The sequence below is a fragment of the Alligator sinensis genome, unplaced genomic scaffold, assembly GCF_000455745.1.
Source record: "Alligator sinensis unplaced genomic scaffold, ASM45574v1 scaffold971_1, whole genome shotgun sequence".
NCBI classification, from domain to species: Eukaryota; Metazoa; Chordata; order Crocodylia; family Alligatoridae; genus Alligator; species Alligator sinensis.
Genome location: NW_005842559.1, coordinates 960800 through 981435, shown reverse-complemented (window position 1 = coordinate 981435; position 20636 = coordinate 960800). Strand labels below are relative to the sequence as shown.

At 42.6% G+C, this 20636-nt stretch overlaps 1 protein-coding gene across 7 annotated transcripts in view; it reads right to left on the bottom strand.

Annotated features, from left to right (window-relative positions):
- MYO9A (myosin IXA) overlaps window positions 1-20636 on the bottom strand; it is a 320527-nt gene that overhangs the window by 39083 nt on the left and 260808 nt on the right. For 5 of the 7 annotated variants that reach the window (XM_025214001.1, XM_014524020.2, XM_025214005.1 and 2 more), the window contains 9 exons: window positions 17899-18021; window positions 11916-11996; window positions 10580-10690; window positions 8763-8885; window positions 8062-8211; window positions 6034-6347; window positions 2939-4648; window positions 1491-1578; window positions 776-991 (listed from right to left, as the gene is read on the bottom strand). In XM_025214001.1, coding sequence (XP_025069786.1) covers window positions 776-991; window positions 1491-1578; window positions 2939-4648; window positions 6034-6347; window positions 8062-8211; window positions 8763-8885; window positions 10580-10690; window positions 11916-11996; window positions 17899-18021 — 2916 coding nt within the window. The remainder of the gene's footprint in view (window positions 1-775; window positions 992-1490; window positions 1579-2938; window positions 4649-6033; window positions 6348-8061; window positions 8212-8762; window positions 8886-10579; window positions 10691-11915; window positions 11997-17898; window positions 18022-20636) is intronic. The other 2 variants (XM_014524018.2, XM_025214006.1) reach the window with 2 other exon arrangements.

Genomic DNA, 20636 nt, shown 5'->3' with positions numbered 1-20636 from the left:
CTTTCCCTGCACACTACCCTGTTAACCATAGTGGAGACAGAATTCTGACTATTGCAGTGTTGTCAATGCAAACCGTCTCCAGACGCTCAAACTCAAGGGAGAAAAAAATCCATGCCAAAAACAAGTTTCTTTGAAGTTGTTTTCCTCAAAGAACAAATGAAGCACCCCTTTTCAAATGTGGAACAGGCAGCTGGAAAGTACAATTGAAGATGAGCAATCAAAGCCAACAGGAAAAATGAAAATGGGGAAGATTTTTGGGGTGTTTAATCAAAGATTTGGTGGGGGTATAGGATGACAAACTTTTTGCTCATATTTTTTCCAATCAACTGTACAATGAAATGTGTCAAGAGAGAGAGCGATTAGCAAGGATGTTGTAAACAAGGCAAAAAAGGAGAACTGTGCAATGTGATAAACAGTTTTAACTCTACAGGGGATCTCCAGTCCTGAAAGCTTTCCTTCAAGCTCTTTCATGATTCTGGCAGAGTGGTCACCAGGCAGGTATTGGAGCTATCTAGCTTGCGGGAACACTAGAAGTAATACTTTCATCAAATGCCTTGGTTGTCAGATCTGTTCTGAAGGAATTCCATGGTTTAACATATACTTTTTTGTACTTTTTTTTTTTTGCCTCTGCTGTGTTCTGAGTTTACCCATCTACAGCATCATTGCAAGTGGTGGAAGCAGCAGCATAGGGAGTCAGTACAACTAAGGGTTAGCAAAGAAAGGTTCCCGCACATTTGCTCACTCCCTTTTGTTTCCCCAATGTTGTAAAAATTACCATTTCGGAGTCACTGTGACAGGCCTGCCCAAGTCTGGCTGTAGGCCCTGGCTCAGGGTGAGGAGGTTGGTCAGAGGAGAGAAGGAACTCAAAATTGTCATCGTAATCATCTTCCTCCGTATCCCCCTCCCCATCTGCAAAAGTACCTCTAGTCAAGAAATCGGAGCGCGTCCGCGCCATGCGGGCTTTCTTTTTATGGGCCGGTCGGGCAACCTGCTTGACCAAATGATAAAACAGATAACGTAAAAATGTTTTAAATGAAAAGGCGATTCTGTTGGTGTTTGGCATCATAGCGTGGGTCAAATATGGCCTTGGGAAATTCATGAGCAACATTCTACTGCACACACAACACACAAATATCTCAGGTAGTGCAGGGGATCAGGAAAAAACAAAAAAAAGGACAGAACAGGGAAAACGGACAGGGATGGATGTTACTACAATGTATGCAACAAGACAGGACGGCATTCTACAGTGTTTGCCATCAGAGACGCCCACGGGTCAAAAATGTCTTGCAATTTTGCCCTGTTGGGGGGGTCCTCATGTTAGCTAGGGCTTCCCCATGAAAAAGTGTGAATGCGAGTGCCTCCCTACCCCCAATGGGCTCATGATTTAGCAGCGCCTGCCTGTCAGTGTTCTTTTCTCTGCAAATACATGAGAGGATACTGACAGAATAAATGTTTGATTAAAAAGATAAAATAAGAAATCTGCAGCTTACCTCCCCTCGGCCTGGCCCAGGAACATTTAGTGGCTTCCTAGGTAGTTCATCTTTTGAAAGGCATTGATTTGAAGACTCCTTGTTGAAACTCAACGAGAACAACGACAAAAAAAAGACATTTAGATCTCTGCACAGGTTCACCCATAGAATCAGCAACATTTCTCTCTCAGCACATACAATCAAGGCCAAACAGGTATTTGATTTTGAGTTTAAGAGATTATTTTACTTTTTTTCCACCTTAAACTTAATACCATTGGGAATTATGAACAGAACTCCTGCCTTTCATCCAACTATGAGCCATACTGACTATGAGAAGGGACTGTTTTAAAATTACTCTGTGATTCCTTCTTCAGGGCCTCTCACCAGGTCTTATATTCCAAAGTGCAAGCTCTTTTGGTCTTCATTTTGTCCTGTATTCAGAGCGTCAGGTTCACAGTTGGCACTTAGGAGTGAAGTTAATATTACTGAGTAGGTGTTGCTACCCACACCCTGTTCGCCTCTCTCTCAGTCACCTCTATCTTCTGTACATGGGTCCAGGTCAGCTTCCCTGATGGCTACAAGAGTTCTACTCCTGCCCACTTTTAAAGTCTTTTTAGCAGCCTATTCATGCCACATTGTGTATACCAGAAGAGCTCAAACTCTTGTCTGCAGCTCAGGCTCCCAACAGGTCTGGAAATGTCGGGGCAGGGGAGAGATGGCAGCAGTTGCTGGGTCCCTGCTGCCAAATTTCCAAACATGCAGGGAGCCCTGCAGGCTGGATAACATAGCCCTGTGCATTATATCAGGTGTGCAGGGCCCAGCAGAAGCAATGCAGGACCCAATTCTGGTACGCTGGAATGGGTGGAGGTGCTATGGGACCGACTGGGGCACACAGGGCTGGGGAAGGCAGAGCGGGGCCTGAATGGCTCACTGATTAGCTTCTTGCCACTCATCCAGTCCACATGGCCAACAGATAGAGCACCACTTGTCTATAATAAATCATCTTCTTTTGGGTGTTCTATAAAATCACTTGATCCTCTTCAGAGTATGAGCTCCTCAGGGCAAGAAAGAAACTAAATAAAAGAAATTGATTTCATCCTCTTCCTTTCCCCATAGCATATAAAGTGACTAGTATGTAGCAAATGATACTGTGACCAAATTAAACAATAATTAGAGCAATGAATATATTTATGACCCTTGCTTCAGGGGTGGTGGTGATTGGAATTATAGTGTTAAATCACTATGGACTGCTCTCTGCATATAGTCATAGCATAAAAGATCAAACCAGTTTGAGCTACAGCCTGGAGTAGAAGGGAACATCTATGAAGAACCTTATACCAATGTCATAACCCATCTTATCTTATATTTAAGATAAGATAAATATGGTAATACCCACTTCAGTAGAGGTCACACTATACTCCCAGCTCTGCAAGCATAAAGAAAAGCAATGAAAGAAACATTTTACTCACTGAAGACTAAAATGGCTGTCTTTCGGTGTGAAGAAAATAGCACTTGCCCTTGTCTCGCCAGAAGAGCCATCAACGCTCTGATTTGGGATTCGGGGCTGCCTGAGGCGCTCTGTCCTTCCAAGTTGGCTGCTTGGGAGGTCCCTCGATTCTACAGCCAGTTTCGAATGCCATTTATCTGTTCCAGCCGATTCTTGGGTCGTTCCTGGTTGACCTTCTTTTCGCTCCATGAACATGCTGACAGGCCTGTCTTTTTGGGCACTATGGGCAGGGGAGCTCCCTTTCTTTGCAACAGTGAGCCCTTTAATGTCTACTGATGAAGTGGGTGTTGTAGTTGGGGCCAGGCAATGTTCCACCTTGTTCTGGGGGTTCAGGATGAAGAGAGACTGAGGCCTGGTATCTGCTGTTTTTTTCAGTAGCCTGAGAGAGGACTCCTTGACCCTGTTTGGCTCAGTCCTTTGCAAGGTCTCCCCCTTCCCTTGTCGCTCAAGTTGCTGGAAAGCTTTGCGTTCTTTCTCCAAAATTTCCTTCTGCTGCCGGATCTGCTCCATCATCTCTTTCTCCCTCTGGAGCTGCAGCTGCTTTTGTCGCTCCTCCTTCTCCACATTCAGCTTTTCCAGCCTTTTGATAACAGAGTCTGCCGAATGTGCCTCGGGTGCAAGTGAAGCTACGCTTTCCTCTGTTTTGACAGGAGGCTTCACTCCACTCTCTGAATTCAATGCCATGCCCAGTTCTTCCTTGTCTGGCTCAGTGTCCTTCCTGACCCCAGGAAATATGACCAATCTTTCTTCCTTCTCCATTAGTTTGTTCCTCAGATTATTCTCCATCAGCGACTGATTTATTTTCAGGTTGTCCTGTGGTGGCATGTAGAAGGTAGGCAGATTACTAGAAATAAAGGACTCTCTTGGATGCATCTTATAGAAAATGTTCTGGGGATCACAGACCACGCGCTCTGTAGAAACATAGCTCTCTGTTACTTCGGAGCTCGAAGGCGTCCTTTTTCTATTTGATAAATTGCTGTTTACATCTGCTGCATAGAAAGATTTGTCCTGCAAATCATGCTTAGGACTGCCAAGTAAAGAGTCCTGGGTCTCCGTGGAGACTGATTGCACATTTTGCTCACCTAAAACTAGGGAATCAAGTTTACTCTGAGTGTCCTCACAGCTTAACATCTCTAAGCTCCCCTGAGAGCTTTCACTCTCTGGGGTTCCTTGAGGAGAATGAGGGTGCTCAGATACAAGCTCTGTGGACCACCGATGCTCCTCGGAGGGAGACACTCCTCCAATAGAACGAACTTTCAACAACTCCAAGCTAAATTTTGCCTGTTCCAGTTCACGCATTCTTCGGCTTTCTCTTTTTGCCCGGACCACTTTTTTTTGGTTGAGATCCTCCAGGGATTTGGGTCTCTCTCTTACAGCTATTTCCTCTTCAATGTCCACACCATCTTGGCTGCTAGCCCTCTCATGCCTTTTGTGCAATAAATTCTCAGGGCCATCCAATGGATCTGTAAGATTCACCCGGTTATTTTCTATCAGCAATTTATGCTCCTCTATGGCTCTCACTCGCTCTTCAAATGAGCCATCCTCCCATTTAGATGGGTCTGAGCCCTTAATTTTCAAAGCACTGTCCGCTTCCAGTCCATCCTCTTCTGTAACCGATAATCCATTCTCCAGCTGTGTCTCTTTTAATCTCTGCTCTTTTAAAGCTCTAAACCTGGAAGAAAGCAAAAAAAAATGTCAGATGCTAGAGCAGTGTCCACTTTTGCTGCTTGGATGCACTGCATTGATTCTGTATAGGAATCACAAAGGTCCTGTGTCTAACACCTTAGCTAAGCTAATATATGCAATTCGAAGCAAGAATGTGCCTGCATCTGTGTGTGTAACACAGAACATGCATATTCCACTTCCCCCTACATCACTATTTCCCAAATTCTGAATGGCAACAGGTATCTTCAGGCTTATACACCCCCCTGCTCTTCTGTGCTGAGCCCAGGGATGCCAGAGAAGTTTACCTCACCCACTACCGTTTAAACACTCATACTACCTTGAATGAGTACTTTACACCCTCTTGTGACTTTTGTTCAAGAGATTCCCAGAGACATCCAATCTGCATGATTCACTCATTCCTGTGTAAGGCCTGCTCCCAAAGTTTTTAAAAGTAGGTTAGGCAATTAGGTGTTTGTCTAACCTATTTTTTAAAACTTCGGGAGCAAGCCTTACACACGAATGGGTGAATCGTGCAGACTGGATGGCTCCAGAGATCCCTTCGAGACTTACTTTTCTACAATCCTTTAATTCACTCATTCCCACTCTGTAGGCACTGAATCCCAGAAACTAGCTGTAGCTGCCACAAAGCAACTTGAGTGCACACCAAAGAGCATGCCCAAGGCAAAGAGCTGAGAGGTGCACTGGGGACACACTCAGGAGTGCTCTAAGGAGGTTCCATTGCCTCATTTCTGGGATTTTGCCTATGTAGAGTAGGAGCAAGTGAGTATGCTTCTCACCACTGCATCTAATTTCAACATAGAGTGGTATGTAGACAAGCCCATGGGGAGAGCTGAAGTTTTGGTGACTAGGACAGCTCTAAACTTCGTTCATGCTTTTGTTTTCTGAATTTACGTACCCAGAAAAGCACAGTTCAGAGTTTGGTTTTCTGAGTCTGTTCTTTACCAGTTCTCTTGGCTGAGGTACATCATTAGGTAAACTCTTTCAAGACTTTAAGGGTGTGCTCTGGCTCTCAAATCTTTTATTCTATGCTAGGAAGTCCCAAACCTTCTGGGAAGGAATAATACCTCTTCAGTGAGCCAAGGGCATGACTGTGGCAGCCAAAGCTCTCAGTCTGAAAGAGACTCTGATGATCCTGAGATTAGGCTTCTGAACAGACTAAGATCCACTGTAGGCTAGACAGCAGACTGAGTGGGACGCAGGCAGTGAGAATGCAAAGGGCCATACATACCAGGCAAAGGGGGGCTGACTGACTACTAACAAAAGTATGAGACGCTGCTGGGAATTGTTGTTCCAAATTGCATTGGCTTCTTGCTAAATCATCAACTTAAGGCAGCATTTCCCCTTTTTGTCCACTGAGGTTAATCATGTTACCTTTGTCGTACTATGTATCCCCTACACGCAGCCTGCAGCAGGATGATTAAGTTTTTCTTGGCCTTGTAGAGTCTCTTTGCACAGTATCCTCGCCATCCGGCCTGAATGCACATGGCTGCAGCATGCTTGCGCCTACAGTGCTCCCGCCAGCAGTTCTGAATGATGAAAGCTGCAACCCGCATCTGCAAGAATTTTCGCCTCTCCAAATAAGCTCGCCAGTAGGACTGGAGAATGACTGCTGCATTGCTGAGAACAAGGGGGTCAACCAGGGAAGCTTTGGCTTGCTTTCTATTCTGATAGCTACGCCAACATCTCTGCAGAGAAAACAAACAGCATTCCTTCAGCACCAGATTTACAGTGCAAATAAACAGGCGCTCATTCCCTTAACAGGAAATGGCTGTGTCAGGAAGGAGCAGAACATCAAGTGCCTGGCTAGCACTTGAGATCTTTAGCACTGTTTTTGTTAATATTAGTGGATAAAACCTTAAAATGTACATTATTTTTAAGTGGCTGTTTCTTTACTTTCTTTGTTAGCCCAGAGCAGAAGTCATCTTTGATGTCTGGTTTGCATTTTGTTCAAACACTTGGGCAAATGGAGTGTGTGAAGAAAGTCAAGATGTATAAGATGGTCACACTGAGAAACTATAATAATATTGCATTTCTTTAAGCACTTAATATTCAATAATCTCAAATACCTTAACAAGGCACATACTCACAGCACCACTGAGATGCATCCGTCTACTGATTTTGAATGTGTCAAATTAAATGCAACTTGCTGCTCAGGAGCAGAGGCACGGTAATCTCTGGGCCACAAAATTATTGGCAGGAAAAGTTCCAAGTCATTTTCAATATCCATGTGGGCAGCAAACAAGGTTTAGGGAAACCCAGAACACAAATCCAGAATAAACTCTTTTCAGTATCTACATTAGAAGGATGCAGAACTGCACTGACTCTGCTGGAATTTGACCGTGTGTTTGTCTGCAAAACAGTATTTTCAAACCTCTTTCTTATGCCACTAAAGCGAACCCTCCCAAACCTGTTCCTTGCTTGCTTGGGACTCAATAACTGAGTACTACAGTTCACAGCTCCCATCTTCATCTCACTTTATGAAACATCTTACTTCACTTAACTTTGGAAAAAGTAAAATTGTATCCAAAATTATAAATAAATCTACTTTAAATGCAAGTAGATTAGAAAAAAGAAATCTAATTTAAATTATTACTTGTACTGCAATTACACTCAATGGTAAGGACGCTACTGTGGTCAGCCCTACAGAAAAACACAAGAGAGACACAACCAGCCCCAAAGGATTGACAATCTACATTTAAGCTGAGACACAACAAGTAGGTAAGACAAAAAGATGGGGGAAGCAGAAACTTACTGGGAGACTCTTATAAGTGGCTTGATTAACAGTGGTCACAGCATACCAGCTGCCTAACTATTACTAAGCATTCGGTAGATATTCGAGCACAGGTGGGTATTTACAGGAAAACACTGTAGCCGCTTTGAGGATTTGTACAGGGACCTCTTCCCAGGCACAAGGGCCCATGTGGCAGAAAGCATGATGTATTCTGTTAGGAAGTTGGACATAGGGCAATCAGAGATGACATCACTGATGGAGAATGGACAATAATCTAGGTCTCCACAGCATTTAAGAAATGAATGATAGTGAGGAATGAATGGTCCTTAAAGGACTTAAAAACAAAGACAAGAAAATTGTGCTTGATGTGGTAGGATAAAGCGGGGAGGTCAGTCAAGGTAAGCAGACTGGGCAACATGGTCAATGTGATTAAACCAAGATGATGATTTTTACAACAGCATTTTTAATGGCTATAAGGATTTGAATGTCTCCAGCTTTCCTCTTCTCTCCACTCTGCTGGAGGTCTTCATTACAATGGGACCAATTTTGGTATAAACTGCTCAAGGCAGGGATTGTGCCTTATGTGCCTGGAAGAGACCAGGCACACCAACTATGCTATGTATAGTAACTAGCAATCCAGATGAAAACACACTGTCATCATCACCCACCTGTATGACCATTGCTGCTTGTCTCAGGTTCAAGAACTGCCTCCTGTACAGCATCGTGCGGAACCAGCGCTGAAGGAGAGTAATTCTTCGGAGCACCTCCTCATGCAGCAGGCCTTGTAAAACCTGGCGCTCCTGTTCCTTCATAAAAACCTAACAAACAAACAGGAAAGGTCAGAAAAATACCCTTTGTTCTTCCTCAACCACAAGAGAGAAATGGTTTAATGCAACAGGCTTACATATCTTGAGCCGCCTAGAAGGTGGCTTGAGTTTGGGATACCTAAAAAGGCATCTGAAATTTTATCTACAGCATATGGTTGTCACAGGTTGGATGTATAACATAAATCAGAATGGCCCATAATTCCCAATATAGAGAGAGGCCCATAATTCCCAATATAGAGAGAGAAGATGATGGTCAGAGCAGTAAGTCTGATGACAAGTGAAGCCTTTGGGAGGATGCCTTGTTTTAAAAGCACAATCAAATCATCCTGATTGAGCTGAATAGCAATAGACCTGCTAACAGTCTGCATTTTGTTTGACATTGTTCAAACCCTTCTCGCTGAGTCCGTCTGCTTTTTAGAGAACCATGGGACCACAAAATTGGGTTAATGAAAACATGTATAAAAAGAAGGTAAATTATATAGCTGTTGAAAAGGTACAAGGAAACCTTTTCCTTGTTTTGTGGTTTGAGCCATGACATTTACCATTGTTCTCCCAACTTGGTAATTGTCTGTGTTGAGCTTTATTTTCCTGAAGAAGTCAAGGATGTTGCGCTTAGATGGGCTGACTCCTTGTGGTAGAAGAACATGAAAATGATCCACAAAGTCCTGTAAAATGAGAAGCCACGGTTAAATAAAGGCACACCTTTGTCCCTTTGCTATATGCTCTGCTAACTCTTGTGTTGGCTACTTCAGACATGCTTTAGTAAATGAGCAGAAACCTAATTGGCATTTTAAATACTTCCAAATGCAAAGGTTCCTGCTTCATGAAATGATTAGTCACTCTCAACTTGCATGAAAAGCAAATGACAATGTAGGTTTGATGGGCGTTTAATGTGGGAAGAGAGATACTGCAATGTCTATCAACAGAGAGAGTTGAGAGATTCTGCAAGAACATGCCATGAATTCTCAAACAGTCCTTACAGGAGGGATTTACCAAAACCTGAAAAGTATCTCGGAAAGCACAGACTTCCATCTGCAGCTCTCTCTGTGCAAAAATGAAGTTTATTTCCTACCTATGGGGACTTTTTACCATCTTGTACCATCTACACTTTTCCCAGAGCCTGACGAAAGGACTTTGATCCCGAAAGCTTGCAGAAAAGGACAATTTTCTTGCCATTTTCCAGTTGGTCTAATAAAAGGTATCATTTTGGAACCAAGAGTTCTAGTTTTTTGTATGTCAGAAAGCACAGAGCATTTCAGCAGTCACCACAGTGATGGTTCAAGGTGCAGAAATACAAGGTTCTGGAGACAGATACTCCAAAATAAGAAATAATTTTGGTTTCCTGTAAAGCAACCATGCAGTCCTTCTCTCCAACAGTTGCTGTACATGACATGATGCTTGGCCAAAACAACTGCAAAATCATTAAAAGGACAGTAAAAAGGAGCAGCTCTCTTGAACAAGTAAATCTGAAAGAACAAAACAAACCTTCCTATGGGGTTTGGGATAGCACAACAGCAAGATGCATTGTGCACTGGCACATAAAGGGAGGAAATGCCATCTCCCAGAGTTAAAATGGACTGAACTAACAGATTCATCCTCACAGAAACGGAACAAAAACCACAAGTGAGTACTAGGACATCTGTCCTAATGAGATCATTAGTTAAACCAGAGACACTTTTCTGCCCCTTGTCTGGCTCACACCGATTACAAGAGAAAATCCTTTTTACAGCGCTTTCAACAACAATATAGTAAGAAAACATGAATGAGAAAAATGAGTGCTTGGAATCATTACTGTTTCACTAGGCTGATTTGGCCCAACTATTGCTTGGGCAGGACTCTTCCATTAGGAACAGGCTCTGCTCTATGGCATGACAACATTAGATACAGACACTTTATTCCAGAAGTTTAAGACGATCCAGTGCACAATGAATTTCACTTTTGGAAAGGTGGGTTCAACTCCTCTGTAGGTCAGAAGAGCCTGCACGTATTTATTTCAGCCTCCAACAGACGTTACAGTCTTCATTTTAAGAACTTGCATGTAATTGCACATGTGCTTTATGAAGAATAAGGCTCATGGGCAGATCACAAAATCATTGTGTTGTCCAGCACCCTGCAATGGGGCTAGCAGTTCTGGTTCAGGATTAGAGTACCACAGTTGAGGTCCATTGGCACAGCATAAGACTATTCTATGCCTCAATGCCAACAGCAACAAAATTCATTTACCTGTATTAGTTTTTAATTCACACACACAATCAAGAGCATAAAAACAAGGGTGCCTATAAGCACTAGCAGCACACAAATGAATGCGACAGTGATGATATAAGACAGATGAACAGAGATTAAATGTGCTGCATCTAACCTGGAAGGAATATTTGCAGCTGTAGCCTGACTGCCGAATACGAACTGTTTCCAGCATTCCTGTGTATCTCAGCTGCCTAAGCACCAGGTTGTCATTGAATCTCAGAGGCAGCTAAAAGAAAAAAAAGTGCCAAACAATTAGCAGGTACATCCCTCAGCCACAAATACTTCAAGAGACTTGAGAATACCTGGACAGGAAAACTGATTAAAAAACTTAGGCAAGGAATATGTATGATTCCTACATGCTGGCAATCATGCCAGCTGTAGTATGGGACATGAACCACCAGGAAATAGACCCAGTCTAACTTGTTCTTTACTGGTTTTTGAAAGCTATGACAGGGAAACGGCTTTCAAACACAACTTCCCTAGACAAATTTAAAATGGGAATCTAGAGAAAAAACTCTGTTAACCTATAAACCAGCCAGCCTCATTCCAGCTTTGTTTTTCAATAGTAAGCCACTAGTCCAAGCCAAATAATCTTTAAAAACCATAAAGGAAAACTATTATGCACAAACATTAATCTGACAACAGTGTTTATTCTGCAAGTTTCTCTCAAATTAAAATTTCATATGGATTTTCTAATTTAAGCAACACATTAGTGTTCAGTCATGGCAAACCCAAATCCTTCACATGTGAGAAGAGCTGCAAATAATTCAATTCATCTTTTGTAATAGCTCTCAAATATGTATAACCAGAAGAACCACTGTAACTTAGCAACTAAGAATATTATGCACTATTTACACATTTTAATAACGGTCTCCAATTCACACTCACAAGGTCCTTTTTCTTTTTGTGAATGAAGAATAACAGACTTTACATATACTCAAAGTAGTCTAAGCTATCTTGGGTTGTAACCAGACCCATAAGAACTAAGGTGATAGATGTACCACTTCTCTTGGTACATCGCTCTACTGCTTAAACTCCAGGCCAGCAGCGGTGCTTTGGGGCAACGTGAACCTTCTCATTGAGGTCTTGAATTCCACTGAAATCAAAATAGTGCATCATGGCACAGCTCCAGATCAGACAACCCTGAAGACAGCCACGTGTTCAGTGTTCCTGAAAACTGAAGCAGTAGTGCTGAGGTCAGCTATTAATACTTGGACCCTGCCAGCTGCAGTGGCTATGTTCATGACCCCTCAAAACACTGGCTTACACTGTTCTATAAGATTGTAATATCTAGAACCATGGCATATGGCAAGAGCCAGACAGAGGTATTTGACCTCTACCTCCAGTTTACCTTTCTTCTTTGTGCAGGGCATTAACATGAATATAGAGACTCATGGGGTTTTGTTACAAATGGGTGCCGAGCAAAGATAATTAAGGTAGTAGGTCTTTACCTTTTCAGCATTAGATCGAATGCACTTGACAAAATAAGGCTCTGCTTGACCAAGTGTCTCCATCAACTTGTTAAGTGATGCCTACAATAGAAAACAAACCATAAACAGGTAGCAAAGATCCAGACGTGATGCATGCCAAGACCTCAAATACCTCAGACCCAAGGTGGAACTTTTAGCAGATTAGCAATGTGAGAATTGCTCTTGTTAAAGAAAAAATCTAATAAAATACAAAGAGGAGGAATACTTTGTTCAAGGAGTATGTTGTTCAACTCATCACGTGCTCTACATCACCAGAGATTGTAATCAATGCTAAACATAAGTGTTAATGCCTTCTTATTTAATAAATTAGTCTTACTTAAATGGTAGGAAAGCAGACAGATTTCTTTTTACATGAACAGTCCATTTTAGGCAGCATAGTGAGGCAGCTCCACACCCAGGGCAGCTGCTGACTTCAGAGGCAGCATGGGGTGTCGCCATGCTGATCACAGTGGTGGGTGATTCTCCCCTCCTTCCCTGGCCCCCCTCCCCAAAAGTAATTGTCCCAGTCACCCCTCCCCCCACAGTTACACTACTGTTTTCAGGTCATTTGTTATTTCTCATTTTCAGGAATCCATTTTTTGTAGAATGTTCCTATAAATATATAAAAAAACCCATATCTTCCCCAACCCAAAGTTGTTTCCCACAGAGTTCTGACAATGCCCCCAGTTTTTGCTTCACCTGTTAGCAAAATGTTATAAATCAGCTGCAGAGTCTAAAAAAAGATTGTTGTGGTGGTAGAAGTGCAAATGGGTGATTTGGATGCTTTTTCCTAAATTAGTTCTGCAAATTTTACACACTATAAGAACCCAACAGCTCAGCAGATGTTTCTGGATCGGAAACTTCTTAAAGCTGGGATATTTTAGACCATTTTTTCCCTCTGCTGAGATAGAAAGCTGTGAATGCAGGGATGCTAGAATTCTCTAGCTTCCCGTTTCCTCTAGTGCTCAAAACCGTGCTGTTCTACACGGCTATCCTAGGAACCACCAATGTTATCCTGTGATTCAGAGGTGGATATATTTCCTCTGGGCTTGGGTTGAAGAGGACTTCAATTTTATCTAGATCAGGAGTGGTTAACATACAGTCCATGGACCCATTCCATCCAGTTGGTCAGGCTACCACAGTGGTCACCAACCAGTGGATTGCGTTCCACCGGTAGATCTTGGAGCCTCTTGGAGTCGATCTGAGGCTGGGGCGGGGGGCTAAGTGCCTGCGTGTATGAACGCGCGCGCCCCAGCCCAGCAGGTCAGTCCATGGGGGAGGGAAGGAGCAGGTGCTAGATGGAAGCCCTTGCAGTGAGGGACAGTGCCGCAGAGGCAGGAGCAGTGGTAAGTTGAGCGAGGCCCTCCCACCCAGCCGGGGCCCCACTCAACTTACCATTGCTCCTGCCCCTGCCTCTACCTGCCCCCCACTTCCCTCCCCACAGACTTACCTGCTGGGCAGGGGATGGGAGGGGGAGTTGCAGCAGTGCATGGTAGATCTTGGGTTGCTTTTAAATGCCAAAGGTGATCTCCTACTTAAAAAGATTGGAGACCACTGGGCTACCAGAAGTTGGGGGGCAGGGTTAGGGACACGGCCTGTTGCAGAATTCAGGGCTCTTGGTCCCCAATGGACATGGCCACTAGTGACAGGGGGGTGAGTAAGGACTGTGCAGATACAGCCCACCAGACCCCTGCCACTGTAACCACTACAGCTGATGCTGGCCCCACAGATTCAGCCTGGGAGAAGATCCTGTGGTCGGGATGCAGCCCAGAACCTAGGAGTTTGACACCACCGATCAAGATGATCCTAGACTCATTCTTTTGGAGGCACAGCTTCCTGGCACTCATGTTCTGGCAGGAGTCCAACGAGACTCCATCTCAGTATTGCTGCCACTGACGGAACCAGCATTTTCTGTGTAAAATTTATAACCCCTTTGTGTCAGGTGGAAAGAACTGGCTGTTCGTCTGAAAATTCAATGTCCACAAGGCTCTGCTTGCATTGTTTCTATAGTGTTTCATGCTTGTTGCAAATTTCAACAATTATATTAAAATGCTCTCGTTTTTTAATTTTGAATTTCCTTAAATTCATGAATGAGTGAATGAATTCATAGTGGCATTATTTATAGTTACCCCCAACACTCGATAAGCATTTTGCTTTCTGTTAAATTCCTTCTCCACATCTTTCATCTGCCCTTTGTCTATTTGGACTGCAATGCTCACTGAAATAATGGACACATGTTTACAAGATGCAATACAAAGCAATACACTTCAAAGTAAGTTAATTATGAAGATAGCCTTATTCTAATAATTCTGATTTTTCAGATGCTCTAAAAAAGATAGTCTTCTGTATATTTATGCTATGATTATTATTATAGGAATAATATGCATTAAACAGTTGGGGGGAGAGGGGGGAGAGGAGGTTTGCAATGAAAAGGACATAACTTGTGGAATTCCTTCAAAGACCAAGACTTCTGCAATGCACCAAAGGTCATCCTGCATCTTGGGAGCTATATGCAACTATGTGGCTCTGTCTTTTAAAATAATTCTTAGAAACAAACAAAAAACATGTTTAGATTTGACTCAGAACTAGCACAGCATACTGGCTGACTTCCTATTCTCTTCTGGTTCTCATCCTAGAAAAATGCAGAGTTGTACAACCCCCATGTTATTTAGCACTCACAAGAGAGAAATATTTTCTCACGCAAGTAGTTTAGTGCAAACCTGCAGGAAAGCCTTTTATCAAGGGCACTGCACAAAAACCATGTTGTACTGAACTGGGCCATGAGAAAACACAACATCTACTGTATGTCATGATAGAGCATATTTTGTGGCTGGTACCCAAACAACCAGCTTCACAGCTGCTCCGTCTTTCATGGATTTCAGAAATGTTGAAATCTGATTGTAATCTTTTGGATCTTAAAGTCAAAAGCAGATCAGCACATATGCATTCAATAAGGAGGGGTCAAAGCTACAAGGAAGACTGCTATTGGTCTGAGCTGGCTCAAATAATTTTGAGTCACGGTCATTATCGTAGGTAAGAGCAGCAATAACTTCGCTGCATAAAAATAAATAAAATTAAGCAGAAGAGTAGATGTGTAATGAAATAATCTGAAGAAAATAACCGTATGTTTTTCTTCCTCTTAATTCTGTTCAATGATAATTACATGTTACAACATCAATGAAGCTGTCATTTCCAGCCCAGTATAATGCTGGTATGATTCTGCTCCTTCTACTACCTAGTGTATATTCTTTTTTACTTAGAACTATCAATAAAAGGATACTGAAGTGATTAAGAGGTCAACTTTTTTCCAAGCAGAGTGCACATGGAAACAGGATACAGAGTTTAGTTCACAGTCAATGGAGCACTTCAAGGATTCCTGGTAACTAAGCATTTGACTTCAGTTAAAAAATTGCTGCTTTATCAGTGGCAGAAACTTGGCTGCATCCCCTCTTTGGAAGTGTCAGCAGCAGGAGGAGAATGCCATTGTGATCCTACATACAGTGCTCACTAGAACCAGTTTACAGAGCTGTTTATTACCAAAAGTGGTTGGTGTCTCTCATTCTTTTTTCTTGGAAAATAACTGAAATCTACTTCGTACACAAAAGAACACTGTAGGTAATAAATCTGAGCATGCAAGTCAACTGCAGCTTGCCTCTTTGCAACATTTCCTCCTTCTCCGAGATGGGAATGGTGAAGCCACTAACTACAGTCACGTTTCATATAACCAGAACCACAGCTGTTGTTTTGGGGTTTGCTTGGTTTTTTTTTTAATCAATTAAACTCATCCAAGTAATGTGTATGTGGAAAAATCTTTCTACATTTTAACCAATTCCCAGGGAAATGTGCTTGGAATCATCTGGAATGAGAGAACGGTCTTTCTACAACCTGAACTTTCTGAAATGCTTTTCTCAGACACTATCAACACACTTGTGCATCTGTGTTGAGACTCAACAGTGGCAATTTCCAAGTCTGTAGCCACACTGACGAGACTAAGTTTTAGCTGCAGAAATTGGATTTGAGATACAAATAGTGGAAGTAATTATACTTTAAAACACTGCCTTATTCAGAAGCTTTTATTGATAGATGCCACAGAGAAACCATGACAAAGGGACTTGGCTCTCCATATCAGGTAGCGAGCAACAGGACATAAATAAAAACAGGTGCTTGATCTGCGTTTGTCATTACACTGACTGTACATGCAAATTGGTACCTGAACACTAACAACCAGTTAAATGTTAACAAGACACTTGGATGCACATTTACCAGATGGATTGTACTTGGTTCTAAAAAAATCAGCTTTCCACTTTTCAGAGGGCTGACCCATGTTCCAGAGCTGTTTTGATTAAGACATAAACCACATCTTATTCTATCTCTGGACACATCTCTCCCCTTGCAGCTGCTCAGAAAACCTGCACTGCTTGCCAATCTTCTCAACAATCTGCACTAAACACTGCTCTCTATTGCCCTTCTCACTGCAACCTAGTGGCTAGGGGGTTGCTATCACTTTCTAAAAGGTCTGCTTATCCTCTTATCTATTGTGATCCTAAACGTCCTCACCCGTGAGACAGCCAAAGCCAAAGGCCACTGGAATGCAATATAAGTCACCTCTTCCCTCTTGCTGAATTCTGGCAGTTGTTGGCTTCTCCCTAGCAAGGTGACATTTTCCTACACGCCACCATTCGCATTTTTCAGTAGAGCCATAAACAAGCAATGTCTCACCCTGGGTGGCAGCGGAGACCATCACCGTCCCTGTGCCCCCTCTATATCAGCCCTCGGGGCTGGTGCCCTGCTCACCCATCCCTAGTGATGCTGCTGTTTCTCAGAAAAAATGCAATAAGACAGGTGGTAGGACTACAGTATAAGCTAAGTCCTGTCTGTGTTTAAGTGGCATTGAGGGAAGTGGAAGTGGCAAAGAGATGCCCCTTAAAATATTCCAGAGACTAGAAAAAGCAGGGGTTAGTTTATTTCTCCATCAATGTAAGTGTTCTCTATAGTATCTGTCCTACTGCTTTGTCCGCTCCGTTTTTATAATCCCCTGAATAACAATTCTCCATTATTTTCCTTGAAAGATTGAGTCTAAAAATCTCACTGTGTGGAAGATCTTCCTGATAGGCTGCTTCAATCTTCCATTTCATAGAAACAAAGGGACATCAAGGATCACACCTAGTCCAACCTCCCTGCACAGATGCAGAATATGCCTTGGAAGAGAAGTCTTTTCTTAAAAACCTCCAAGGAAGGGGATTCCACAAGTCATGTACACAATTTGTTCCACTGTCTTCTTGTTCATTGGAAGTTTTTTCCTGAAAGTTCTTCTAAACCTGCTTTGTTACAATTTAAACCCAACGCAGTGTGTCCTGCCCTCTGTGGCTAGAGACCAAAGCTATTCTCAATCTTCTTTGTAGCAGTCTTCTGAATATTTGGAAACTATCAGTGTAGTCTCTTAACCTCCTTATCTTCAGGGAATCCAGTTTCCCTGTATTGTTCTTAAAATGCAGTGCCTCAAACCTGGCCATAGTACTCCAGCTCAGTCCTAGCCATCTGAGAGAAGGGTGGTACTGGGACTGATGTATGCAAGACATGTCTCGCACCCAATGCTTCTATTAATGCAACCTGAAATTGCATTTATTTTTTTATGATAGCATCAAGCTGCTGACTCATGTTGAATCTGTGATCCACCATAACCCCCCCAGTCCTTCTTTGCAGTTCTTTTCTATGCCGCCTCAAAAATTCCTGTCTCAATCGGTAGTTACAGCCTTCAAAGCACATATTAACTATTACATTCCCACCAAGTCACAGCCTACCCAAACTACATTTAGTAGCTTTCACGTTCTGTCACTGATCAGAGGGGAGGAGTTTTGTGCCCAGGAGTCCCATCCTTTGCACCATGAGATGCTTGCCTTGCACATGCCCAAGAACAGGTCTCGTCTCGCACAGGCTCCCTCACATTTGGAACATTTTAGATTACCTGAAACTGTGCACTGATGCTGGGGGGTTTCTTCTTCTTATGGAGATGGAGAAGAGACTTTGTAATGCGATCATGCAGGGTCAGGTTGGTTAGGTGCTTCAGAGATTTCACATCCAACAAGTGCTGCAGAATATAAAATAAGAGTGTGTTTATTTGCTTGCTTTTCAGATAAAAATGACTAGCCAGGTTTTTCCATTATGGTCTCCCTTGCTATCCCCACTTCTCTTGCTCTTACCCCTTGGGGTAACTGCCCTAATGCAATATCCCCTGGGAAAAACAATGGAACAATTCACAGCACAGCTGGATATTTTTATTAGTATCTTTATTATGATACCCAGAAGCCCAGATCTGCTGGATACTACACACACACACAGATGAAGTGCCTGCTCCTTTGAGTTTACAATCTCGATTTGAGCAGGACAAAACCAGTTTGTGCAGAACATAAGGGAAGGGGGAGGGGAGTGACAATAATAGGAGTATATGGCTTAAGAGATTACTTTCAGCATGTGCAGTTCACAAGCTTGAATACGCATGCAAATTTTAAACTACAGGACATCATCCTTGGTGCTCGAAGCTAACAAACAGCTTGGCAGTTTAGCTTTAATGCTAAATCACTAAGTGCTTTGTGCTTATACCAAGAGGAAAGCATTATTAAAAATTAAGAATGATGACAAGTATAGTTCAGTATCTAATTCAAAGCATAAAATATCAGTAAGTAAAGCTCTAATAGCAAAAAAATAATGATGTAGCTCAGAAACAGCCAGCCTCCCAAAATGTACCCTGTGGATATCTGTCATTGTTGTGAGAGGTGTGGGTGTGAAGAATGTATATTACAGCTTGATCCATTCCATTTTGATCACACTTTCTTTCCCCCTGGGCATCTATACTGCACTCTATGATCTGATGCCATGCTGAGATTACACATTATAATGGAAACAGCCAATAAAGACAGACATTACAACTATGCTGTTCAGATTAATCCACTCAAGACTGTTCAACTCTGACTAAAGTACCCCGACTGCCCTACTAGAACACACATGCTTGTGCTCCCAGGACGTTGCTAATGGGATCCTTAACTGGGTGAAGTTTGGGTACTCCTACATATCCGTGCACAGCTGTCTTGCATTTACAAACTAAAATTTGAGCATCACAAGGAGTTTGATCATTTGCCAGTTATTTTAACTGAGTGTTAACAACAATGGTTAATTAGAACCACTGCAAAACTTATCACATGCATACAGAAAATGAGCTCCTGGACGTAATTAGCAAGCCTTGAGGTTTCATTCATTTGAGTAGGAAACGGTTGATGGAAAACATGCGCTTTGCAGCAGTAGCAAAGTGTTTGATTTAGGTTATGGCTTTGACTCAGATAACATGTGTGAGAATTCTAGGGGAAAGAAACTCACAAGCAGTGTTCTGAGATGCTCAAAACACCTACATAAAAACATCAGTGGGAATTTTAGTCAATTTGGCTTAATGAGAAGAAAAAGAAGATGATCAGTTCATCAAATGCAACCCACTGACATATGAAATGCCCTCACCAGATACTTAATGGATACTTCATTTCACCCCATTTGTTAACCATTGTTCCTAAAATAGCTCAGTGTAAAAACAGATGTTGCCACACTAAGCGGATGAGCTGTGGCAAAAAAGTCCCACCACCGCTGATCTGGTTTAGTGGGTGAAACATGTCTCCTGTTGCTCTGGGCAAGGGTCTGATACAAGACAATGGGCCATGTGTTTCCCCTTGCCCAGTGGTTCCTCATATCCTTCACTGCCCTGTGCCCTCTGTGCATCCTTGCCAGGGGACCCATACTTCATATGAAGGCAGAGGTTGGTGTGGACCCTGGCAAGGAAACATGGGGCAATGCATGTCCTGGGGAATTCCTAGCACCCTGTGCTTGCATGCTGGGACCCACGCAGAGGCATGGGACACTGGGAATTCGCTGGATCCTGTACCACCCTGTGCCTCCTTTTATGGTGGAACAAATGCAACATCCGGTGATTTCAGTGCAATTTGTGCTTTTAAAAAAAATAAATAAAAAAGACAAAATAACTGGAGGTGGCTCCATTCTTTTTTCCAGAGGAAAAGCTACTTTATTTTTTATTCATTGCTAATAAAAGCACAAATATGGGTTGTATCTTTATCAGAATATTGTTCTTTATGGTATATACCCTCTATAGTACTCCGTGTTTATATTTTGCTGTTCATTTTTAATTAAACATAATTCGTATTGTAACGGACACAGCAAAAACTCGCACACACTGACTACCAGGGCAGCATCAGTAAACGATTATAAAAAGCTGTAACTGTTAGGTGGCAGACAATGGATCTCTTCTTATCTTATACCTCTGGGCACCAAAAACCAGCCAAAATTGAAGGAAATAGCAGCAATGTTACACAGACATCTTACCCAGAATGAGAGCTACAAATCAAACGTAGTGCTGTAGGACTGTAATTAAAATGGAATTAACCGATCACAAAAGATTTTTCCTATGACAGGAAACCTGCACTGTGCAGGTAAACAGCTTGCTCTGGACATCAAATCCTAATGACTTTTCTATGATCTGCGAACATTTCTCTTCCCACTTATTAAGATTTATCCAAAGAGGGACCAGCAAACATGGAGGCAGAGGTATAGCAAACTCATTTAGCATGGTGGAGAGGGGAGAGGGAGAAGGGTACGCTGGCCATGGTATGTCTGGGGTAGGAGGAGGAACAGCAAAGGAAAGAGGGG